General features: G+C 37.5%; 2 protein-coding genes across 2 annotated transcripts in view; one reads left to right on the forward strand and one right to left on the reverse strand.

The window, feature by feature from the left end:
* The window catches only part of LOC131994666 (uncharacterized), a 29,458-nt gene extending 26,068 nt beyond the window's left edge, over positions 1–3,390 (forward strand). Inside the window, exons 2-3 of the mRNA XM_059361454.1 lie at positions 3,292–3,304; positions 3,356–3,390. Coding sequence (XP_059217437.1) covers positions 3,292–3,304; positions 3,356–3,390 — 48 coding nt within the window. The remainder of the gene's footprint in view (positions 1–3,291; positions 3,305–3,355) is intronic.
* A 14,030-nt stretch (positions 3,391–17,420) lies between these two features.
* Positions 17,421–19,664, reverse strand: LOC106096225 (membrane metallo-endopeptidase-like 1). Its single transcript, XM_013263870.2, has one exon. It carries the CDS (start codon positions 19,566–19,568, stop codon positions 17,508–17,510), a length of 2,061 nt encoding a protein of 686 aa, XP_013119324.2. The 5' UTR covers positions 19,569–19,664; the 3' UTR covers positions 17,421–17,507.
* Positions 19,665–20,140: the final 476 nt, after the last annotated feature.

The raw sequence follows: 20,140 nt of genomic DNA on the forward strand, positions 1-20,140 counted from the left end.
TTTCAGGCAAATCGAACAAAAATTGTGGCTTGTCAGGGCTCAAGAAGTCTATTCGGGAGATGGATTAATATGGGAGCTGTATCAGATTATGGATCTATTTAGAACGTACTTGGCACAGTTCTTGGAAGTAAAAAAAAAAACACCGCGTGCAAAATGTCAGCCAAAGCGGACAAAAATTGCGGCTTCAAAGGGCTCCAGAAGTCAAATCGGGAGATCGGTTCATATGGGAGCTATATTAGGTTATCGATCGATGTGGACCGTACTTGGCGCAGTTGTTAAAAGTCTTAGCAGAACACTTCGTGCAAAATTTCGGTCAAATCGGACAAAAATTGCGGCTTCCAGGGGCTCAAGAAGTCAATTCGGGAGATCGGTTTATATGAGAGCTATATCAGATTATAGACCTATTTAGACCGTACTTGGCACAGTTCTTGGAAGTCAGAAAAGAACACCACGTGCAAAATGTCAGCCAAATCGGACAAAATTTGCTGCTTCCAGGGGATCAAAAGTCAAATCGGCAGATCGGTTTATATGGGAGCTATATCAGATTATGGATCTATTTGGACCGTACTTGGCACAGTTTTAGGAAGCCATAAAGAAACACCACGTGCAAAATTTCGGTCAAATCGGACAAAAATTGCGGCTTCCAGGGGCTCAAGAAGTCAAATGAGAGATCGGTTCATATGGGAGCTATATCAGATTATGGATCTATTTGGACCGTACTTGGCATAGTTGTTGAAAGTCTTAGCAGAACACTAAGTGAAAACTTTCAGCCAAATCGGGTAAAATCTGCGACTTCCAGAAGCTCAAGAAGTTAAATCTGGAGATATGGTTTATATGGGAGCTTTATCTAAATCTGAATCGATATGACCCAATTGCAATCTCCAACGACCTACATCGATATTGGGTTAGGTTGTGTTAGATTGAAATGAGGATTCAGTTATTAATCCGCCCCATGCCTCTATGGGCATACACCTAAGCCAGAATTCGGCTTGTTGTGCGCTCTAAGCACAAAAACAAGTAGCCTCGAAGAAGAAAATCTAAGTTAGGAACTCCGTGCTACTTACAAAATCCTTAATTGTTTTTCATGCCACTCCCCTAAGTTGGTTCATGTCTGGTATTGTGTCCCCAACTAAGTGCCGGTATATGTTAGACGCAAAACCCGGGGAAAGACAAAGGAAATGCTTCAACGTCTCATCATCTTCCCCGCATGCCCTACACATGCTAGCACTTGCCGCACCGATTTTACATAAGTGAGCTCGAAGTCCTTTGAGTCCCGTTATGATACCAATAACTATACTGACCTCCTTCTTACTTCCTTTCAGAAATTGTCTCGTCTTCTCACGATATGGATCCCCCCATAGAATTTTCGCCGTCCTACCGACCGTTTCGCTGTTCCACTGTGTTGCATGCGCATTTGTCGCCCACGCTCTTAACTCGGACTGCGTCGACCCGAAAGGCTTCGGGTTAACTCAGTTTATTGACGGCAATCCTCTGGCCTACAACGCCAAATCATCTGCCCTTTTATTTCCCTCTTACTCCGTTATGGCCCGGCACCTAAACAATGCGGATTGTGCCGTCCTCGGAGAAGGCGTTAATCTCCTTCTTACACTGCAAGTCTGTTCGTGGTCTTACCGTCCTGGTTGATATTGCCCTTTACCAATTTTACTGTCCGTAAAGATGTTCACGTTTGACGTCCTCGCATTAGTACCACACCACCTCACACATTCCGTGATCGCCCGAATCTCCGCCTGCAGGACCGTTTTACGGTCAGCAGTCTAAAACAGATCTCAGTTCCTGGATTATCAATGTAGATCCCCAGGCCTACTCTGTCCTCTGGTATTGATCCATCAGTGTAACACGATCTTCCAGATGGCAATATTAGAGTCCTGTTAATACAAGACTGTGCCGATGGCAGCAGTGCCTCGCACTCGACTACAAAGTTCATCTCAGGTATCCGATCGGAAACCTCTTCCCTTCCTTCCAAGTTTCGTATCGTCGCCTAGATTATACCGCGATGATATGAGCTTCTCCCATACTCAATCCATTCTCCCATCCCCTTAGGTCTCATAGCCGCAGTGGCTGCCTCACACTTAATCTGTATGTCAATGGGTCGGATATCTATTGCGTTGCCCAAAAAGTAATTGCGGATTTTTTAAAAGAAAGTACATGCATTTTTAATAAAACTTAGAATGAACTTTAATCAAATATACTTTTTTTACACTTTTTTTCTAAAGCATGCTAAAAGTAACAGCTGATAACTGACAGAAGAAAGAATGCAATTACAGAGTCACAAGCTGTGAAAAAAATTGTCAACGCCGACTATATGAAAAATCCGCTATTACTTTTTGGGCAACCCAAGAGAAGAGTCTCCAGTGCCCTAGTGGGCGTGGTCCTCATCGCACCGCCTATGCCAAGACAACATGTGTCTGAACCTGTTGTATGATCCTTATGTTGTACTTTTTCTCCATAGCAGTCCTCCAAACTACTATTGGTCTAATCACGCTCCTGTAGAGCCATTGGACTATCCTAGGATTCAGGCCCCATTTCGAGCCTACGGCCCGTCTACATAGTGCCCAACATCTGTGAGCCTTCTTAGTGCGCTCCTGAATGTGAAACTTCCAATTCAGTTTTCTGTCCAAGATCACACCTAAGTATTTGACCTTGTCAGATATCAAAATCGTCTTATTGAGGAATCGTGGTGAGACGTGCATTAACTAACTGTGCAAAATTTCAAGCGGCTAGCTTTACGCGTTCGACCTCTATAGTGATTTCGACAGACGGACGGACATTGCTAGATCGACTCTGAACGCCGAGACGATTTATGGGGTTAATTGAAATTTGAGTTTTTCATATATATTGTATTTTATAGTTTTTGCCGTTTTTTTTCTTATTTTTTGGTTTTTTTTCATCATAGTTTTAGATTTTTCCACCATGTACCCAGTGGCAGTAAATGTTTTGCCATGTCGATGGGAAAATTTATGTGACGTAAAGTAATATAAGACTTTTCCACAATAACGACACAATAGTAAGCAACATCTGAAGAAACGTCTAAAGGGAGAACGAAACAAAACGAAAATGAAAATAAATATTACATAAATAAATAAAGACAAATGAAGAGCAGAAATTGAAACAACAAATTATGAAACATAGTAGAAAAATACCCCCAGAAGGTACCAACGATTGTGTCTTTTATGTCTGTGTACAGCAAGGGTCTTAACAGAAGCGGCTTACGAAACATCTTGGCTGCTTGCGGTTCACTTTTGTTTTTTCTTCTTCTTCTTTTGCCTACAGGGGGAGAGAGGAGGTAAGGGTCTTTTGTAATTGATTATAATTCAATTTATAATTACAATTATAGTATACAATTTAGGAGATTTTGTGGTCTTACCATGATTGGAAATGACAGCGATGCTTCTTGCTGTTGTTATTGGTTTTTTTTATACGGGGGGTTGTGCGTAATATGATGAATAGGTCAGTTATTTAATGTTGTGTTGTGCGAAGGAAAGCGGGGGAAATAGGGCTTTAGGTAGGCTTTAGTTTAACGTATAATTGATATTATTTTGGTTACATCATGCGTATGATTGATATTAATTATAGAGGAGTGCTTTGTAGCGTATAATTAATGTTGGTCACAGCTTAGAGCAAGGCAATGAAAGACCAGAAACAGATGGGGAATTGTTTTCTAGGGTGTCGTATGAGCTATATTAAATGTTGGAGTGTACTAATTGGGTAGCACAATAAATAATAGGGTAACAGGAAAACAGGAAAAAAATAAAATAAAATAAAATAAAATAAAATAAAATAAAAAAAAAATAAAGTAAAATAAAATAAAATAAAAAAAAATAAAATAAAATAAAATAACATAAAATAAAATAAAATAACATAAAATAAAATAAAATAAAATAAAATAAAATACAATAAAATAAAATAAAATAAAATAAAATAAAATAAAATAAAATAAAATAAAATAAAATAAAATAAAATAAAATAAAATAAAATAAAATAAAATAAAATAAAATAAAATAAAATAAAATAAAATAAAATAAAATAAAATAAAATAAAATAAAATAAAATAAAATAAAATAAAATAAAATAAAATAAAATAAAATAAAATAAAATAAAATAAAATAAAATAAAATAAAATAAAATAAAATAAAATAAAATAAAATAAAATAAAATAAAATAAAATAAAATAAAATAAAATAAAATAAAATAAAATAAAATAAAATAAAATAAAATAAAATAAAATAAAATAAAATAAAATAAAATAAAATAAAATAAAATAAAATAAAATAAAATAAAATAAAATAAAATAAAATAAAATAAAATAAAATAAAAAAAGCAATTAAATAAAATAAACTAAATTAAAATAAAAAAAATAAAATGAAATAAAATAAAATAGAATAAAATAAAATAAAATAAAATAAAATAAAATAAAATAAAATAAAATAAAATAAAATAAAATAAAATAAAATAAAATAAAATAAAATAAAATAAAATAAAATAAAATAAAATAAAATAAAATAAAATAAAATAAAATAAAATAAAATAAAATAAAATAAAATAAAATAAAATAAAATAAAATAAAATAAAATAAAATAAAATAAAATAAAATAAAATAAAATAAAATAAAATAAAATAAAATGAAATGAAACAAACAAACAAACAAATAAACAAACAAACAAACAATTGTTTTTTATAAAACAAAATAAAATAAAATAAAATAAATAAAAAAAAAACAATAAAATAAAATAAAATAAAATAAACTAAATTAAAGTAAAAAAAAATAAAATGAAATAAAATAAAATAAAATAGAATAAAATAAAATAAAATAAAATAAAATAAAATAAAATAAAATAAAATAAAATAAAATAAAATAAAATAAAATAAAATAAAATAAAATAAAATAAAATAAAATAAAATAAAATAAAATAAAATGAAACAAACAAACAAACAATTGTTTTTTATATATAAGATAACTGCCATATAGACCGATCTCTCAATTTGAGTTCTTGGGTTCATAACAGTTGTATTTATTGTCCGATTTCATTGAAATTTGGTATAGCGAGTTGTGTTAGGCTCCTCAACATGTCTGGTCAATACGGCCCACATCGGTCCATAGTCGGATGAAGCTGCCATGATCTCTCGATTTAAAGTTGTAGGCCCATAAAGGGTGAATTTATTAACCGATTTCACGACATTCGTATCGAGTATGATCAAGTTCGGGCTATATTTGGAAATAGCTGCCATATGCACCGATCTGCCGATTTAAGTTTTTGTGACAATAAAAACACGTTTATAATTGGATTTCGCTGAATTTTGTGACAGTGGGCTGTGTTAGGCTCTTCGATATTCGTGTTAAAAATGGTTTAGATTGGTCTATATTTGGCTGCCATATACGTATACCTATCTTGCGATGTAAGTTCTTAGGCCCATAAAATGTGAATTAATTAACTGATGAATGTGGTACAATGAGTTGTGTTAGACACTAACATAGTCTTCTTGAATGTGGTGGTCTTCCTGGATTGGCCTTCTTAGATATAGCTGGTATGGTTTCATAAATGATGCATTTTTCACTGTTTTATGGCGAAAGGTTGTTAATATACATATCCGAGGTGGTGGATATGTATATATCGCCCGGCCCGGCCAAACTTAATGCCTTTTTGCTTGTGACTTGTATATCAGAGACTTTTTAATTTATTTTTTTTAATATCAGAAAATTCATTTATCATCAGAATACCATTGAAAGCGACTGGCACAGCAAGTACCAAGATAATCCTTAAAGATTATAACTCATAACAAGTACCATCTTACAATCTATTTTGTAAATCACCAAAATGTTTTATACTCAGTTTATCAGTAGAGCAAAGAACTTTTCTTTTATTCTTGTTGCTGCTGTTGTTTTGTTTCTGGCACTTTCCTCTTTGTGAACAAGATGAATAGGTGAGCTAATTATTGTTGCCAAATTGTTGGATGACTTTGATACTTATCTTGATTGCTAATACAGGCGTATTATCGATATTAATTATATGAAGGCATTTAGGCGTATGATTGATGTACTAATAAAAAGTAGCAGTTTCCTTGTAGACAAATCATTGGTATTAGTAACGATATTGTCATGAATAGAATAACGGAAGAGTGTTAAGAACATGAAAAGACCAGACATTTTTGTGTATGTGCATCTGAACTTAAAAGATTTAAAAAAAATAAAAAAAGTATGTTTAAGGTAATGAAAGAAGTCGTTGTACAAATTTTTTCCAAATCGGTTGAGAATTGCGCCCTCTAGAGTCTCAAGAAGTCAAGATCCCAAATTGGTTTATATGGCAGCTATATCAGGTTGTGTACCGATTCGCACCATACTTAGCACAGTTATTGGAAGTCATTACAAAACACCTCATGCAAAAGTTCAGCCAAATCGGATGAGAACCGTGCTCTCTATTGGCTCAAGAAGGCAAGATCCCAGATCGGTTTATATGACAGCTATACCAGATTATGAACCGATTTGAACCATACTTAGAACAGTTGTTGGAAGTGATAACAAAACACCACGTGCAAAAATTCGGTCAAATCAGACAAAAATTGCGCCCTCTAGAGGCTCAAGAAGTCAAGATCCCAGATCGGTTTATATGACAGCTATATCAAAACATGGACCGATTTGAAACATACAAAAGGTTCCAAAACACTGCATGAAAAATTTCAGTCAAATCGGACAAAAATTGCGCCCTCTAGAGGCTTAAGAAGTCAAGACCCAAGACTGGTTTATATGGCAACTATACAAAAACCTGGACCGATTCGGCCCATTTACAATCCCAACCGACCTACACTAATAAAAAGTATTCGTTCAAAATTTCAAGCGGCTATCTTAACTTCTTTGAAAGTTAGCGTACTTTCGACAGACAGACGAACGGACAGACGGACGGACATGACTCAGATGCATATTTCGAGGTGTTACAAACAGAATGACAAAATTAGTATACCCCCATCCTATGGTGGAGGGTATACAATTTCACATTTAATTGGCCTAAGAACTTAAATATGGCAGCTATATCTAAATACCAATCTGAACCTTATAGAAGAAGGATGTCGACGTGCTTAACAGGGCTCATGTGCCAAATTTCAGCCAAAATCGGACAATAAATGCACCTTTTATTCGTGTAAGACCTTCAACTGAGAGATCGGCCTGTATGGCAGTTATATCGAAATGTAGACCGATCTTGACCATACTCGATACGAATGTCGAGGGGTTCATTAACGCTCATTATGCCTAACTTCAGGAAAATCGGTTCAAAAATTTACCTTTCATGAACCTAAGACTTTAAATCGGGAGATCGGTATATATCGCAGCTATATCCAAATCTGGATGGAGCTGGGCATTACTGAAAAGACATGACGAGGGGCCTAACACAACTCGCTATCTTAAATTTCAGTGAAATCTGACCAAAATTGCGCCTCCTATGGGTTCAAAACTTTAAACCGTTAGATTAGTCTATATGGCCAAATCTGAACCGATCTGGGCCAAATTGAACAAGGATGTCGAGGGCCTAACGCAACTTACCGTTCCAAATTTCAGCGAAATCGTTTTGATCAAGACTATCAAGAAAATATATCTTAAACAGGGATGGAAAAGTCAGTACTTTGGTACTTTTTTCAGTACTTTTTCCATCCGAGGAGTACCGTAGGTAATTGGGAATTGCAAATGGGCTATATCGGTTCAGATTTGGGAAAGAGCCCTCATATAAACCGATCCCCCGATTTGATTTTTTGAGCCCATAAAAGCCTCAGTTTTTATCCGATTCGGATATAATTTGGAATAAAGTCTGGAGTTATGACTTCCAACATTCATGCCAAGTATGATCTGAATCAGTCTATAAACAGATATAGTCCCCATATAAACCGATCTCCGGAATTGACTTCTTGAGCCCTTAGAAGCCTCAATTTTCATTTGATTGGGGTGAAATTTGGAACGAGGACTTCTGTAATGGCTCCAATATCCATGCCGAGTATAATCCGAATCGGTGTATAAAGAGATAGACCCCCATATAAACCGATCCCCGGATTTGACTTCTTGAGCCCTTAGAAGCCTCACTTTTCATCCGATTTGGGTGAAATATGAAACAAAGACTTCTGTTATGACTTCCAACATCCATGCCAAGTATGATCCGAAGCGGTTTATGAACAGATATAGCGCCTATATAAACCGATACCCGGATTTGACTTTTTGAGCTCTTAGAAGCCTCAATTTCCATCCAATTTGAAAAACAAGTATAGGCGTGCTAAGTTCGGCCGGGCCGAATCTTGGGAACACACCATCATGGATTCCTCTAAAATATGGGAGCTATATCTAGTTATAGACCGATTTGGACCGTACATGACACAATTGTTGAGAATCATAACGGAACACTATATGCAAATTTTCGGCCAAATTGGACAAAAATTGCGGATCGGTTTATATGGGAGCTATATCAGGTTACGGACCGATTTAAGCCATACTTAGCACAGTTGTGGGAAGTCATAACAGAACACCGCATGCAAAATTGCACCCAAATCGGATGAAAATTGAGGCTTGCAAGGGCTCAAGAAGTCAAATCGGGGAATCGGTTTGTATGGGAGCTATATCAGGTTCTTGACCGATTCGGATCGTGCTAGGCACGATTGTTGGAAGTCATAACAGAACACCGCATGCAAAATTGCACCCAAATCGGATGAAAATTGAGGCTTCCAGGGGCTCAAGAAGTCAAATCGGGGGATCGGTTTATATGGGAGCTATATCAGGTTCTTGACCGATTCGGATCGTCCATGGCACAATTGTTGAAAGTCATATCAGAACACTATGTGCAAAATTTCAACCAAATCGGATGAAAATTGAGGCTTCCAGGGGCTCAAGAATTCAAAATGGGAGATCAGGATATATGGGAGCTATATCAGGTTATAGACCGATTCGGATCGTACAAGGCACAGTTGTTGGAAGTCATAACAGAAGACTATGTGCAAAATTTCAACCAAATCGGATGAAAATTGAGGCTTCCAGGGGCTCAAGAATTCAAAATGGGAGATCGGGATATATGGGAGCTATATCAGGTTATAGACCGATTCGGATCGTACAAGGCACAGTTGTTGGAAGTCATAACAGAACACTATGTGCAAAATTTCAACCAAATCGGATGAAAATTGAGGCTTTTAGGGGCTCAAGAATTCAAAATGGGAGATCGGGATATATGAGAGTTATATCAGGTTATAGACCGATTCGGATCGTACAAGACACAGTTGTTGGAAGTCATAACAAAACGCTATGTGCAAAATTTCAGTTAAATCGGACCAAAATTGAGGCTTCCAAGAGCTCAAGAAGTCAAATTGGGAGATCGGTTTATATGGTAGCTATATCAGGTTCTCTACCGATTTGGACCGTACTAGGCACAGTTGTTGGAAACCATAACAAAACGCTATGTGCAAAATTTCAGTTAAATCGGACCAAAATTGAGGCTTCCAAGGGCTCAAGAAGTCAAATCGGGAGATCGGTTTATATGGTAGCTATATCAGGTTCTCTACCGATTTGGACCGTACTAGGCACAGTTGTTGGAAACCATAACAAAACGCTATGTGCAAAATTTCAGTTAAATCGGACCAAAATTGAGGCTTCCAAAGGCTCAAGAAGTCAAATCGAGAGATTGGTTTATAAGGGAGCTCTATTCAAATCTGAACCGATATGGCTCATTTGCAATCCCCAACGACCTACATCGGTATTTAGTATCTGTGCAAAATTTCAAGCGGCTACCTATAAGCGTTTGACCGCTATCGTGATTTCGAAGGACGAACAGCAAGTTCGACTCAGAATGTCGAAACGATCTGGAATACTTACACTTTATGGGGTCCTAGATGAATATTTCGAGGTGTTGCAAACAGAATGACTAAATTAGTATACCCCAATCCTATGGTGGTGGGTATAATTATCGTCTGACGCATATTGTGTTAGGCGTTAGGCAGCGTTGATAGCTCTAGCTTTGAAGTTTTCTGATGTTTCTTTTTTATTGGAGCGTACATTACTGCATCATCAGTGTCTCTAGAGCCACCTTCGAAAGTTGTCTGTTATTTCCTTCAAAGTGAACATTTATGATATCTTACTATTTCAGTGTCACTGGACCTAACTTACCTTTGAAGTTGTCTGGTATTTTCGTCCTATTTGAACACATATGGCGGTTTGCATCATCAGTGTCTCCACGACCATCATTTCAGTGTTATAACCCATAATACTCATAAATAGCCTTCTTTGCATACAAAATTAAAATAGTTTCAACTTTAAAAGTCCCAAAAAATTTCCTTCTCTTTATTTAAATGATAACATAAGTAAGGCCTCTCATATTTAAATCCCAAGACATTTCAACTAATGACTTAAGTTGAGGTTTAAAACCACTTCATTACACTTTTGGCTCCTTGTAGCATGTACCCTTGTTTTGCAAAAATTTCCTACCAAAATTTAACATTGAATGTCCATTAAACCAATGCCAAGCATGTCATGGTACAGTTGAAGGTTATCTAACACTTTTAAACCAAAAGACCCTTTTGTTGTTTCGTTTGGTTGTTGGCACACAACAATGTTCATTTTGCACTCGCAGGCAATGTTTCATTAAATATTCGGTAAATTTCTTAGACCTTATGGAGAAAGTGTTAATAAACTTAATTCTCTTTTCTTGTAAGATTTTGCGAAAGCAAAAACTTTTACATTTGCAAAAAATTAAATGATGAGAGAGAGGGAGACATTATGCCTAAAAGAAAAGTACTTTAAGCATTTCAAACATATTTCGAAATGAGCCCAAAAGTATGCAATATTCAAAGGGATATGTAATAGCAGTTCCGGCGCCTTCTCTCACTCTCTCTCTTTCTTTGTTATATAAAATGAAATTCTAAGAAAGGCAAGTCTTTAGATTTAATGGACAAGTTGTCATTTACATTTTTCTTTTTTTTTTGGGGGGTGGGGGGAAAGTACAACTTTCTTAATAGGAATTCAAATTAATTATAAATATTACTTCTTTTAACTTTTATTTTAGGCCATTGCCTTACCTTTACAAAAAGTTTTTATGTTTAATGTCAAAGTTTTAATTTGTAAAATTACATGTCTTCCTTGTAACAATGCTTGCCGGAGATATTACCACCAAAAAGGCAATATCCCTGATAAATCCTTAAATTAAATATCATTTTCAATTTCCATTTACATTGCTCCACTGATGTCGATTACCTTTGACAAGCCATAGCCAAATTTTGGTAACTACTCTGGCTCTTGAGGTGGTCTGGTTTTGTCTCAACCTTTCAAACTCAAGCACTTTGTGTCTGCCTTGCTGTCAATGGCCTGCGTTCGAGTTGATATCATTTCGTTTTTCACTATCATTCGTCTCTTGCTCTTATCTATTGATTTACATCTTGGTGAAGACAATTTCATGTTTACCTTAGCCTAGGGATATGGCATGAGCAACCCACAGAAAAAAGGACATTCAAGTGAGCAAAGTAGGAGGAGATGGTGGAGGAGGAGAAGAGGGGGAAGGACGATAAGGATAACCAGGTATCAAAAAGAGAAAGAGAGACAGAGAGAGACAAAAGTCTATGGTTGCTCTTTAAGAATCGTTATGTTCCTTTAAGTGATACTTAACATCATTGTGGGTGATGGCACTCTGAACATCAAGTACTTAGCTGAAGAGGGGAAGCCAGAGATAAAGACTGAGTATATTATGAAGACACACACACGCACACTATCATTGAGTTGTATTTTCGGGCCAATTGAGATTTAAAATTGTCAACTAATTGGCTGTCATTAAAATAATTTGGAAAATGATGTTATTTATTATCGATATATTGAAGTCATTGAAATTGACGATATCCCCAAAGTGATATTTTGGATAACTGGTCCATAACGATTTTAAAAAGTTGCTGAATACCCATAATGCCTTCGAAGCAAATAACCCTTAAGCCAAGCATTAGGGTCTTACCCTAATTGGGTATTATGTGAATTAGTAATTAAGCTGGTATGCACAAAATTTAGTGCTAGAGACTCTGATGAAGCAAAACGGTGTAATGAAGTGGATTACAATGAGAAGCCAAAACTCCCAAAATGTGTCAAATGGGATGAAAACACCATTACACTACAACAGTCGTGCATATATTGAGAAAGCTCAACGTAACAAACGTTCAAATAAGATGGAAAGCTTAAAAACTTCAAATGTTGTGCTGGAGACACTGATGTTGCAGAACGCAATATACTCTCAAAATGGGGGAAAAATACCAGAAAACTTCATAGGTAGTCATGGAAACTCTGAACAAAATATGTCTCAGACGATAACATCTTAAAATTTCTTAGGGAGTGCTAGAGACACTGATGATGCAGAACTCAGTTTATGCTCAAATGTAACGAAAACACCAGAAAACTTCTACTGTGGTCCAGTTGACATTGAGAATGCTCAACGTTATACATATTCAAATGAGACGGAAAGCTATAGAACTTCAAATGCTGTGCTTGGGCACCAATGCTGCAGAATACAATCTTGTGTAGGCGTTGATGCTAAACAAAAATTCCCTAATGAGTAGCAAAAACAGTTTAAATATGATTTCAAAGCGGCAAAAAATGAGAAACGAGAAACGGCAAAAAATGAGAAACGTTCAAATAAGACGTAAAGCTATAAATCATTAAATCTTTTGCTGGAGACACTGATGATGCTGCATGCTACATGCGCCTATTGAAAGGGAAACATCACAAAATTACGAAGGTAGTCCTAAAAACTCTGATAAAGCTGAACACAATATGCTTGAAACAAAGAACCCTTAAGACTTCAAAGGTTGTCCCAGAGACACTGATGATGCAGAACTCAATATTTGGTAAAATGAAAAGCCAACCTCAAAATTCACGAGGAAGACGAAGGTGGGCCAATTTGACGCACCACGTTTTCTCAGTAAAACGATTTCGATATCTGGCAAGGTCAAATAGTTAGGAGTGATGTTGGACAGAAATTTGAATTTATCCTGATTTAGCTCCCATATAAACCGATCTTCCAATTTGACTTCTTGAGCCCTTGGAAGCTGTAATTTTTGTTCGATTTGGCTGAAATTTTGGATGCGGTGTTCTGTTGTGACTTTCAAAAACTGTGCCAAGTACGGTTTAAATCGGTCATGAACCTGATATAGCTCCCATCTAAACTGTTCTTCCGATTTGACTACTTGTGCCCCTAGAAGCTGTGATATTTGTTCAATTTGGCTGAAATTTTGCACATAGTATTCTGTTATAACTCCCAACAGTCCAAATATATATATATGATATGATATGATATAGCTGCCATACAAACCGATCTCCCTATTTGACTTCTTGAGCCCTTACAAGTTGTGATTTTTATCTGATTTGACTGAAATTTTATGTTGTGGCTCTCAAAAACTGTGCCAGGTACGGTCCAAATCAGTCTATAACCAGATATAAGTCCCATATTTTAGCAGGAATCATGGTGGTGGGTTCTCAGGATTCGACCCGGTTGAACTTAGCACTCTTTTACTTGTTAGTATTTAGAGCATACAATAAGCCTATTATTGGCTTAGGTGTATGTCCATAGCGGTATGCGGCGGATTAATATCCGCACCCTCTTTCCAACCTGCATATTCAAATTTGACCATGAACATTCCATTAACAGGGGCACAAATACAAATATTTCCCATGAGTGCAGTCCGATTCTAGTTTAAGCTCAATAATAAGCGGCCGCCTCTTTATAGCCGAGTCCGAACGGTGTACCGCAGTGCGACACCTCTTTGGAGAGAAATTTTTACATGGCTTAGTATCTCACAGATGTTGGACTTGTATCGGACACTAGTCATAGACATGTGAAATGAGTGCCCCGTTTTGAAGGCCATTAAAGTGCAGATGTAAGCATGCCCTCCTATGACGCTGAACGGCGGGGTTCGAATCCTGGCGGGAACACCAGAAAACAAGTAAGAAGGCGTTAAGTTCGGCCGGGCCGAACTTTGGATAGCCACCACCTCGGGTATACATAATCCGGTGATAAATGCATAATTTATGCCCTAATAGCAGCTTTATCGAAATATGGTCCGTTTTGGGCCAAATGGCTGCTATATCCAAATCGGGACCGACACAGCTCACTGTCCCAAATTTCACCAAAATCGGATTATAAAGGGTGATTTTTTTGAGGTTAGGATTTTCATGCATTAGTATTTGACAGATCACGTGGGATTTCAGACATGGTGTCAAAGAGAAAGATGCTCAGTATGCTTTGACATTTCATCATGAATAGACTTACTAACGAGCAACGCTTGCAAATCATTGAATTTTATTACCAAAATCAGTGTTCGGTTCGAAATGTGTTCAAATTTTGACAAATTTTGTTCAGCGATGAGGCTCATTTCTGGTTGAATGGCTACGTAAATAAGCAAAATTGCCGCATTTGGAGTGAATAGCAACCAGAAGCCGTTCAAGAACTGCCCATGCATCCCGAAAAATGCACTGTTTGGTGTGGTTTGTACGCTGGTGGAAACATTGGACCGTATTTTTTCAAAGATGCTGTTGGACGCAACGTTACGGTGAATGAACACATTTCGAACCGAACACTGATTTTGGTAATAAAATTCAATGATTTGCAAGCGTTGCTCGTTAGTAAGTCTATTCATGATGAAATGTCAAAGCATACTGAGCATCTTTCTCTTTGACACCATGTCTAAAATCCCACGTGATCTGTCAAATACCAATGCATGAAAATCCTAACCTCAAAAAAATCACCCTTTATATATATACTTTATAGGGTCGGAAATGGATATTTCGATGTATTGCAAACGGAATGACAAAATGAATATTCCCTCATCTTTCGTTGGTGGGTATAAAAATCTTATATATAACAAGTAAAAGCGTGCTAAGTTCGGCCGGGTCGAATATTATATACCCTCCACCATGGATCGCATTTGTCGAGTTCTTTTCCCGGCATCTCTTCTTAGGCAAAAAAGGATATAAGAAAAGATTTGCTCTGCTATTAGAGCGATATCAAGTTATGGTCCGGTTTGGACCACAATTAAAGTATATGTTGGAGACCTGTGTAAAATGTCAGCCAATTCGAATAAGAATTGCACCCTTTGGGGGCTCAAGAAGTAAAATAGAGAGATCGAGTTATATGGGAGCTGTATCGGGCTATAGACCGATTCAGACCATAATAAACACGTATGTTGATGGTCATGAGAGAATCCGTCGTACAAAATTTCAGGCAAATCGGATAATAATTGCGACCTCTTGAGGCTCAAGAAGTCAAAATCCCAGATCGGGTTATGAACCGATTTGAACCATACTTGACACAGTTGTTGGATATCATAACAAAACACGTCGTGCAAAATTTCATTCCAATCGGATAAGAATTGCGCACTCTAAAGGCTCCTGAAGTCAAGACCCAAGATCGGTTTATATGACAGCTATATCAGGTTATGAACCGATTGGAATCATACTTGGCACAGTTTTTGGATATAATAACAAAACACGTCGTGCAAAATTTCATTCCAATCGGATAAGAATTGCGCACTCTAGAGGCTCCAGAAGTCAAGACCCAAGATCGGTTTATATGACAGCTATATCAGGTTAAGGACCGATTTGCACCATACTCAGCACAGTAATTGTATATCATAACAAAACACGTCGTGCAAAATTTCATCCCCATCGGATAAGAATTGCGGACTCTAGAGGCTCAAGAAGTCAAGACCCAAGATGGGTTTATATGGCAGCTATATCAAAACATGGACCGATATGGCCCATTTACAATACCAAACGACCTACCCTAATAAAAAGTATGTGTGCAAAATTTCAAGCGGCTAGCTTTACTCCTTCGGAATTTAGCGTGCTTTCGACAGACAGACAGATGGACGGACGGACAGACGGACGGACATGGCTAGATCGACATAAAATGTCGCAATGATCAAGAATATATATACTTTATGGGGTCTCAGACCAATATTTCGAGTAGTTACAAACAGAATGACGAAATTAGTATACCCCCCATCATATGGTGGAGGGTATAAAAATGATTTTGTGTTTATTTGGTTGTTTGTTTGTCAGTCGGTTTGTTTGTTTGTACGTATATACTCAAAAATAGCTAAACCGATTACCTTGAAATTTTCACAGATTGTGTAGGTTGGTCTGGAAGAAAACATAGGCTATATAATTTATTTCATATCGAAAGGGGGGCGGACCCTTCCCCTTACCACAAAAGTACGACCCAAAAATAAAAGCGTAATAATCGGGGCAGTATGGGACTCAAATGAAAGGTTTTAAGGAGTGGAGCACGAATTTCGTTTTAAAAATTGGATCCATTTAATTGTGGGGCCGCCCCAACCCCAAAACCCCCTAAAATGACTTTATTGGACGATTTTGACAAAATGGGACTCAAATGAAAGGTCTTCTGGAGTAGACTACGAATATGGTTAGGAAGGAGGAATAGGCTTTATAATTTATTGATACCGGAGGGGGGGCGGACCCTCCCCTGTAACTGCAAAAACCCCACCCAAAATCAAAAGTAAACCGATAAGAACATTATGGGTGTCAAATGAATGGTATTGAAGAGTAAAATACGAATTTGGTAGTGGAAATTGGGTCCAAGTACCCAGGAAGTAGCCCTAACCCCAAAACTCCTCCAAGCAGACAAATTGAACGTTCATATCAATATGGGGCTCAAATTAAAGGTATTCGAGAGCAGTCTACAAAACTGTCATACAAAATCAGGTCGAAGTATTGAGGGACTCGCTTACCTGTGTGAAAATTTTATAACTTTTGCGTGTTTCTTTTGTGGAATTTATTTGAATATTTGAATTTTTTTAACGCAACGCTCAAAAACAAAGCTCAACGCGCGCTCATTCTGTTTTGGCCTTTGTACTTTTTATTTGAGCCCTATATTGCAATGGTCGATATATTAGTCATGTTTGGGTAGAGTTTTAAGATGGGGACATTTCGTCCCAAATGTGGATATCGAATTGATGTAATTGAAGTACAGAGGTAAGCGAGACCCTCCTTATGTTTTGGCTTTAAGAGCGTTAAAGAAGGCGTTGCGAAGCAGATCCGGTTTGGCTAGAGATATAAAAAAAAAAATAAAATTAAATACGGATGGAAATTCAATACTAAAAAAACCCAAACTGCTGCTTTCTAAGTTTTCTAACATCAACGATTATGGACATTTTGGGTTGCCCAAAAAGTAATTGCGGATTTTTCATATAGTCGGCGTTGACAAATTTTTTCACAGCTTGTGACTCTGCAATTACATTCTTTCTTCTGTCAGTTATCAGCTGTTACTTTTAGCTTGCTTTAGAAAAAAAGTGTAAAAAAAGTATATTTGATTAAAGTTCATTCTAAGTTTTATTAAAAATGCATTTACTTTCTTTTAAAAAATCCGCAATTACTTTTTGGGCAAAACACAGGATTGAATGAAACCTATCTTCATTTATTTATTATCTTTTCAAATGTTCAATAAAATTTTTATATTTTTCTTGTTATGATCCAAAATATTTCAATAAATTTTACACTTCTTCTGGGGATTCATACCACTTCCCAGGGGACACTGGTAGGCCTTTGAAAATTCCTCAAAATTCGATAGCGGTCCAATAACTCGCATCTTTTCTGGCACATGGGCATCCATGGAGGCCATGGCACTTTGAAATTCCTCCAAAGTGGTTTCACACCAAATTTGAGCATAGCCTATAAAGAACAGCTGCCAATTTGTATAGTTCAGACCGGGCAATGTTTCCATCTCCATGCTGGGTTTGGCATTGTTGAACCAATTCATATAGGCCTGATAGGCCATGCGCACACCTCCATTATCGGCAATATTTTCACCTTGATTTGCCATATCGGGTAATTGATGTCCTCCGTACGAGTAGCCGGTATATTGAGTTCGCAGACATTTTGTGCGATTATCAAACTGAGCACTGGATTCGGAATCCCACCATTCATAGTTGTTACCCCTCAGATCGTAGGTGCGTCCGGTATCGTCGAAACCATGCAATAGCTCATGAGCCAAAACTGAACCCATGGAGCCATAATTCAAGGCATTCGGAAAGTGCTGAGACCAGGTGGTCTGCGGTTGCAGAAAGGCCACTGGAACTTTTATGGCATTTTCCAGCACCATGTGTACAGGGGTCATAGACACTTGCTGCCCAAAATCTATCGACTGTGGGGGTTCATTAATTTTGGCCCTTTCTATGGCGGCCATTACCTCAAGCATTTTTCTTAGATTCCCTATGTAGTCGTGCTCATCCAAGCTCAGATTTCCATGGGTTTTGTTGAAATCGTAATGTTCGTAGGACAAAATTTCTATGCTCATGGCTTGAAGTTTTTTCACCGCATATTTGCGAGTATCCTCTTGAATCCAATTGAGCTCGGTGGATTCCAGGGATTTCTGATAGCTGTTTTTCAATTGCTGCCATATCTCTGAAATCCCCTTGCCCGAGTCACTGGTAATCTGGTGGCGGTAGTACATGTTGTCCAAATTTTTAAAGAAATATTTTTTCATGGCATCCAAACATTCATTCTGACGCTTTTCCTCCGTTTCCGGTTGCACAAATATAAAGTTTTTCAACAGTTTATAGAAAATATAATTGGCCAGAGTGCTCTTGGGTACTTTGGATACGGTGCTATGCAAATGCACAAAATAATCATGCTGCATATAGACCTTCAGGTCCTCTGGCAAAGGGCCAAAAACATCAGAGGCATGTTTCTTGATGTCCATGTGAGAGGCATATTTCTTGAAAGCCTCCTCCTGCGTCATTAGTTTATACAGCTCAGCCATGCCTAGGCCCTCCTGAGCATCCATCATGCCTTCGGCCAGCATGCACTCAAAATCAACTATGGCATCGGCAGCCTGAGTGGCCAACTCAGCACTGACATTCAAGAAAACCATCAAGTCGGCGGCAATGGCATTCTTGTAATGATCCCTCAGGGGTTTATACTCCTCCTTTAGATAAATGGCCTTGGAGGGCACGGGAAACTCTTGCTGGGAGATGTACAAACGATTTACACTGTTGTTGGCGAAATCGATGGCCACACCAAACTCCAAAAGTACCACAACGCCCAGTTTGTGGGCCATGTTGGCTACCGTGTGTAGCCAATCGAAATTTTCCGCCGGCCAAGCCACACCCTCCTGTTCCATTAAAATGGGCACCTGACCAAATTCATGGGCAATAGCTTTACGTTTATCTGCATGGCTTTGGTTATTCGCAGCCATATTTAGACATGACCTATAGAAGATCTTGGCCTGCTTATCTATTGCCGTATCGGAGGGAGAGTCTCTTGCTGCCAACAACACTTTGAGCTTTTCCTTCATTTTGGTTTGTAAATTTTGCATAACTCCAATTTTAGGATTTTCCTGACTGGGCGTATGATATTTGCCATAATTGCCGCAGGTGAACTCATAGAAATCCTCACAAGGATCTGCTGTGGTGTTCATGTAGCGCAATATCTCCTGGGCCTTGCTTTGGCGTATGGTTGTCTCCTCTTGGGGCTGGTTGATGGGGTTTGCTTGTGATATCCCAAGCAACCAGAGGATACCTACAAGTCTCCCAACTACCCTCATTGTTATAGAATTCGGAAAGACAGCGTCCTTTGGTGCTATCTATTTGTACTGCCGTCTCTTGAAATCGCCTCGATTAAACTAAAATCGATTTGAGGCAAGCAAGAGTGCACAACAATGTCTTTGCGCTAAATTCTATGAGGCCATGCAATCTGAATTTTCAAACATCAGCGATAATCTTTGAACTATGGCTGAGAAGTAGAACACAGAGGAGAATGGAAACAATGTTTGCAACAAATCAGCATTTAGGGTAATGATGGATAGATGCACAAAATACTTGTCATAAGAAATTATAAGGCGATTTAAACTTTTTGCCACAGTGGCGCTACCATTGGGGCTTTTGGCTCTTTAAACCCCATAACCATTTAAACATTGAGCGAAATTTTAATTAACCGTAATTAGTAGCGGAAAAACCAAATGTTTATCCACCCACCCACCATCATTGGATGGGGGTATACTAATTCAATCAGGCCGTTCGTAAGACCTCGAAGTATTGCTCTGTGACCCCATAAAAGGGTCTGAGTCTATCTAGCCATGTCCGTCCGTCCGTCCGTACGTCGAAATCACGATAGCGG

Source organism: Stomoxys calcitrans, chromosome 2 (genome assembly GCF_963082655.1).
Source record: "Stomoxys calcitrans chromosome 2, idStoCalc2.1, whole genome shotgun sequence".
Lineage (NCBI taxonomy): Eukaryota > Metazoa > Arthropoda > Insecta > Diptera > Muscidae > Stomoxys > Stomoxys calcitrans.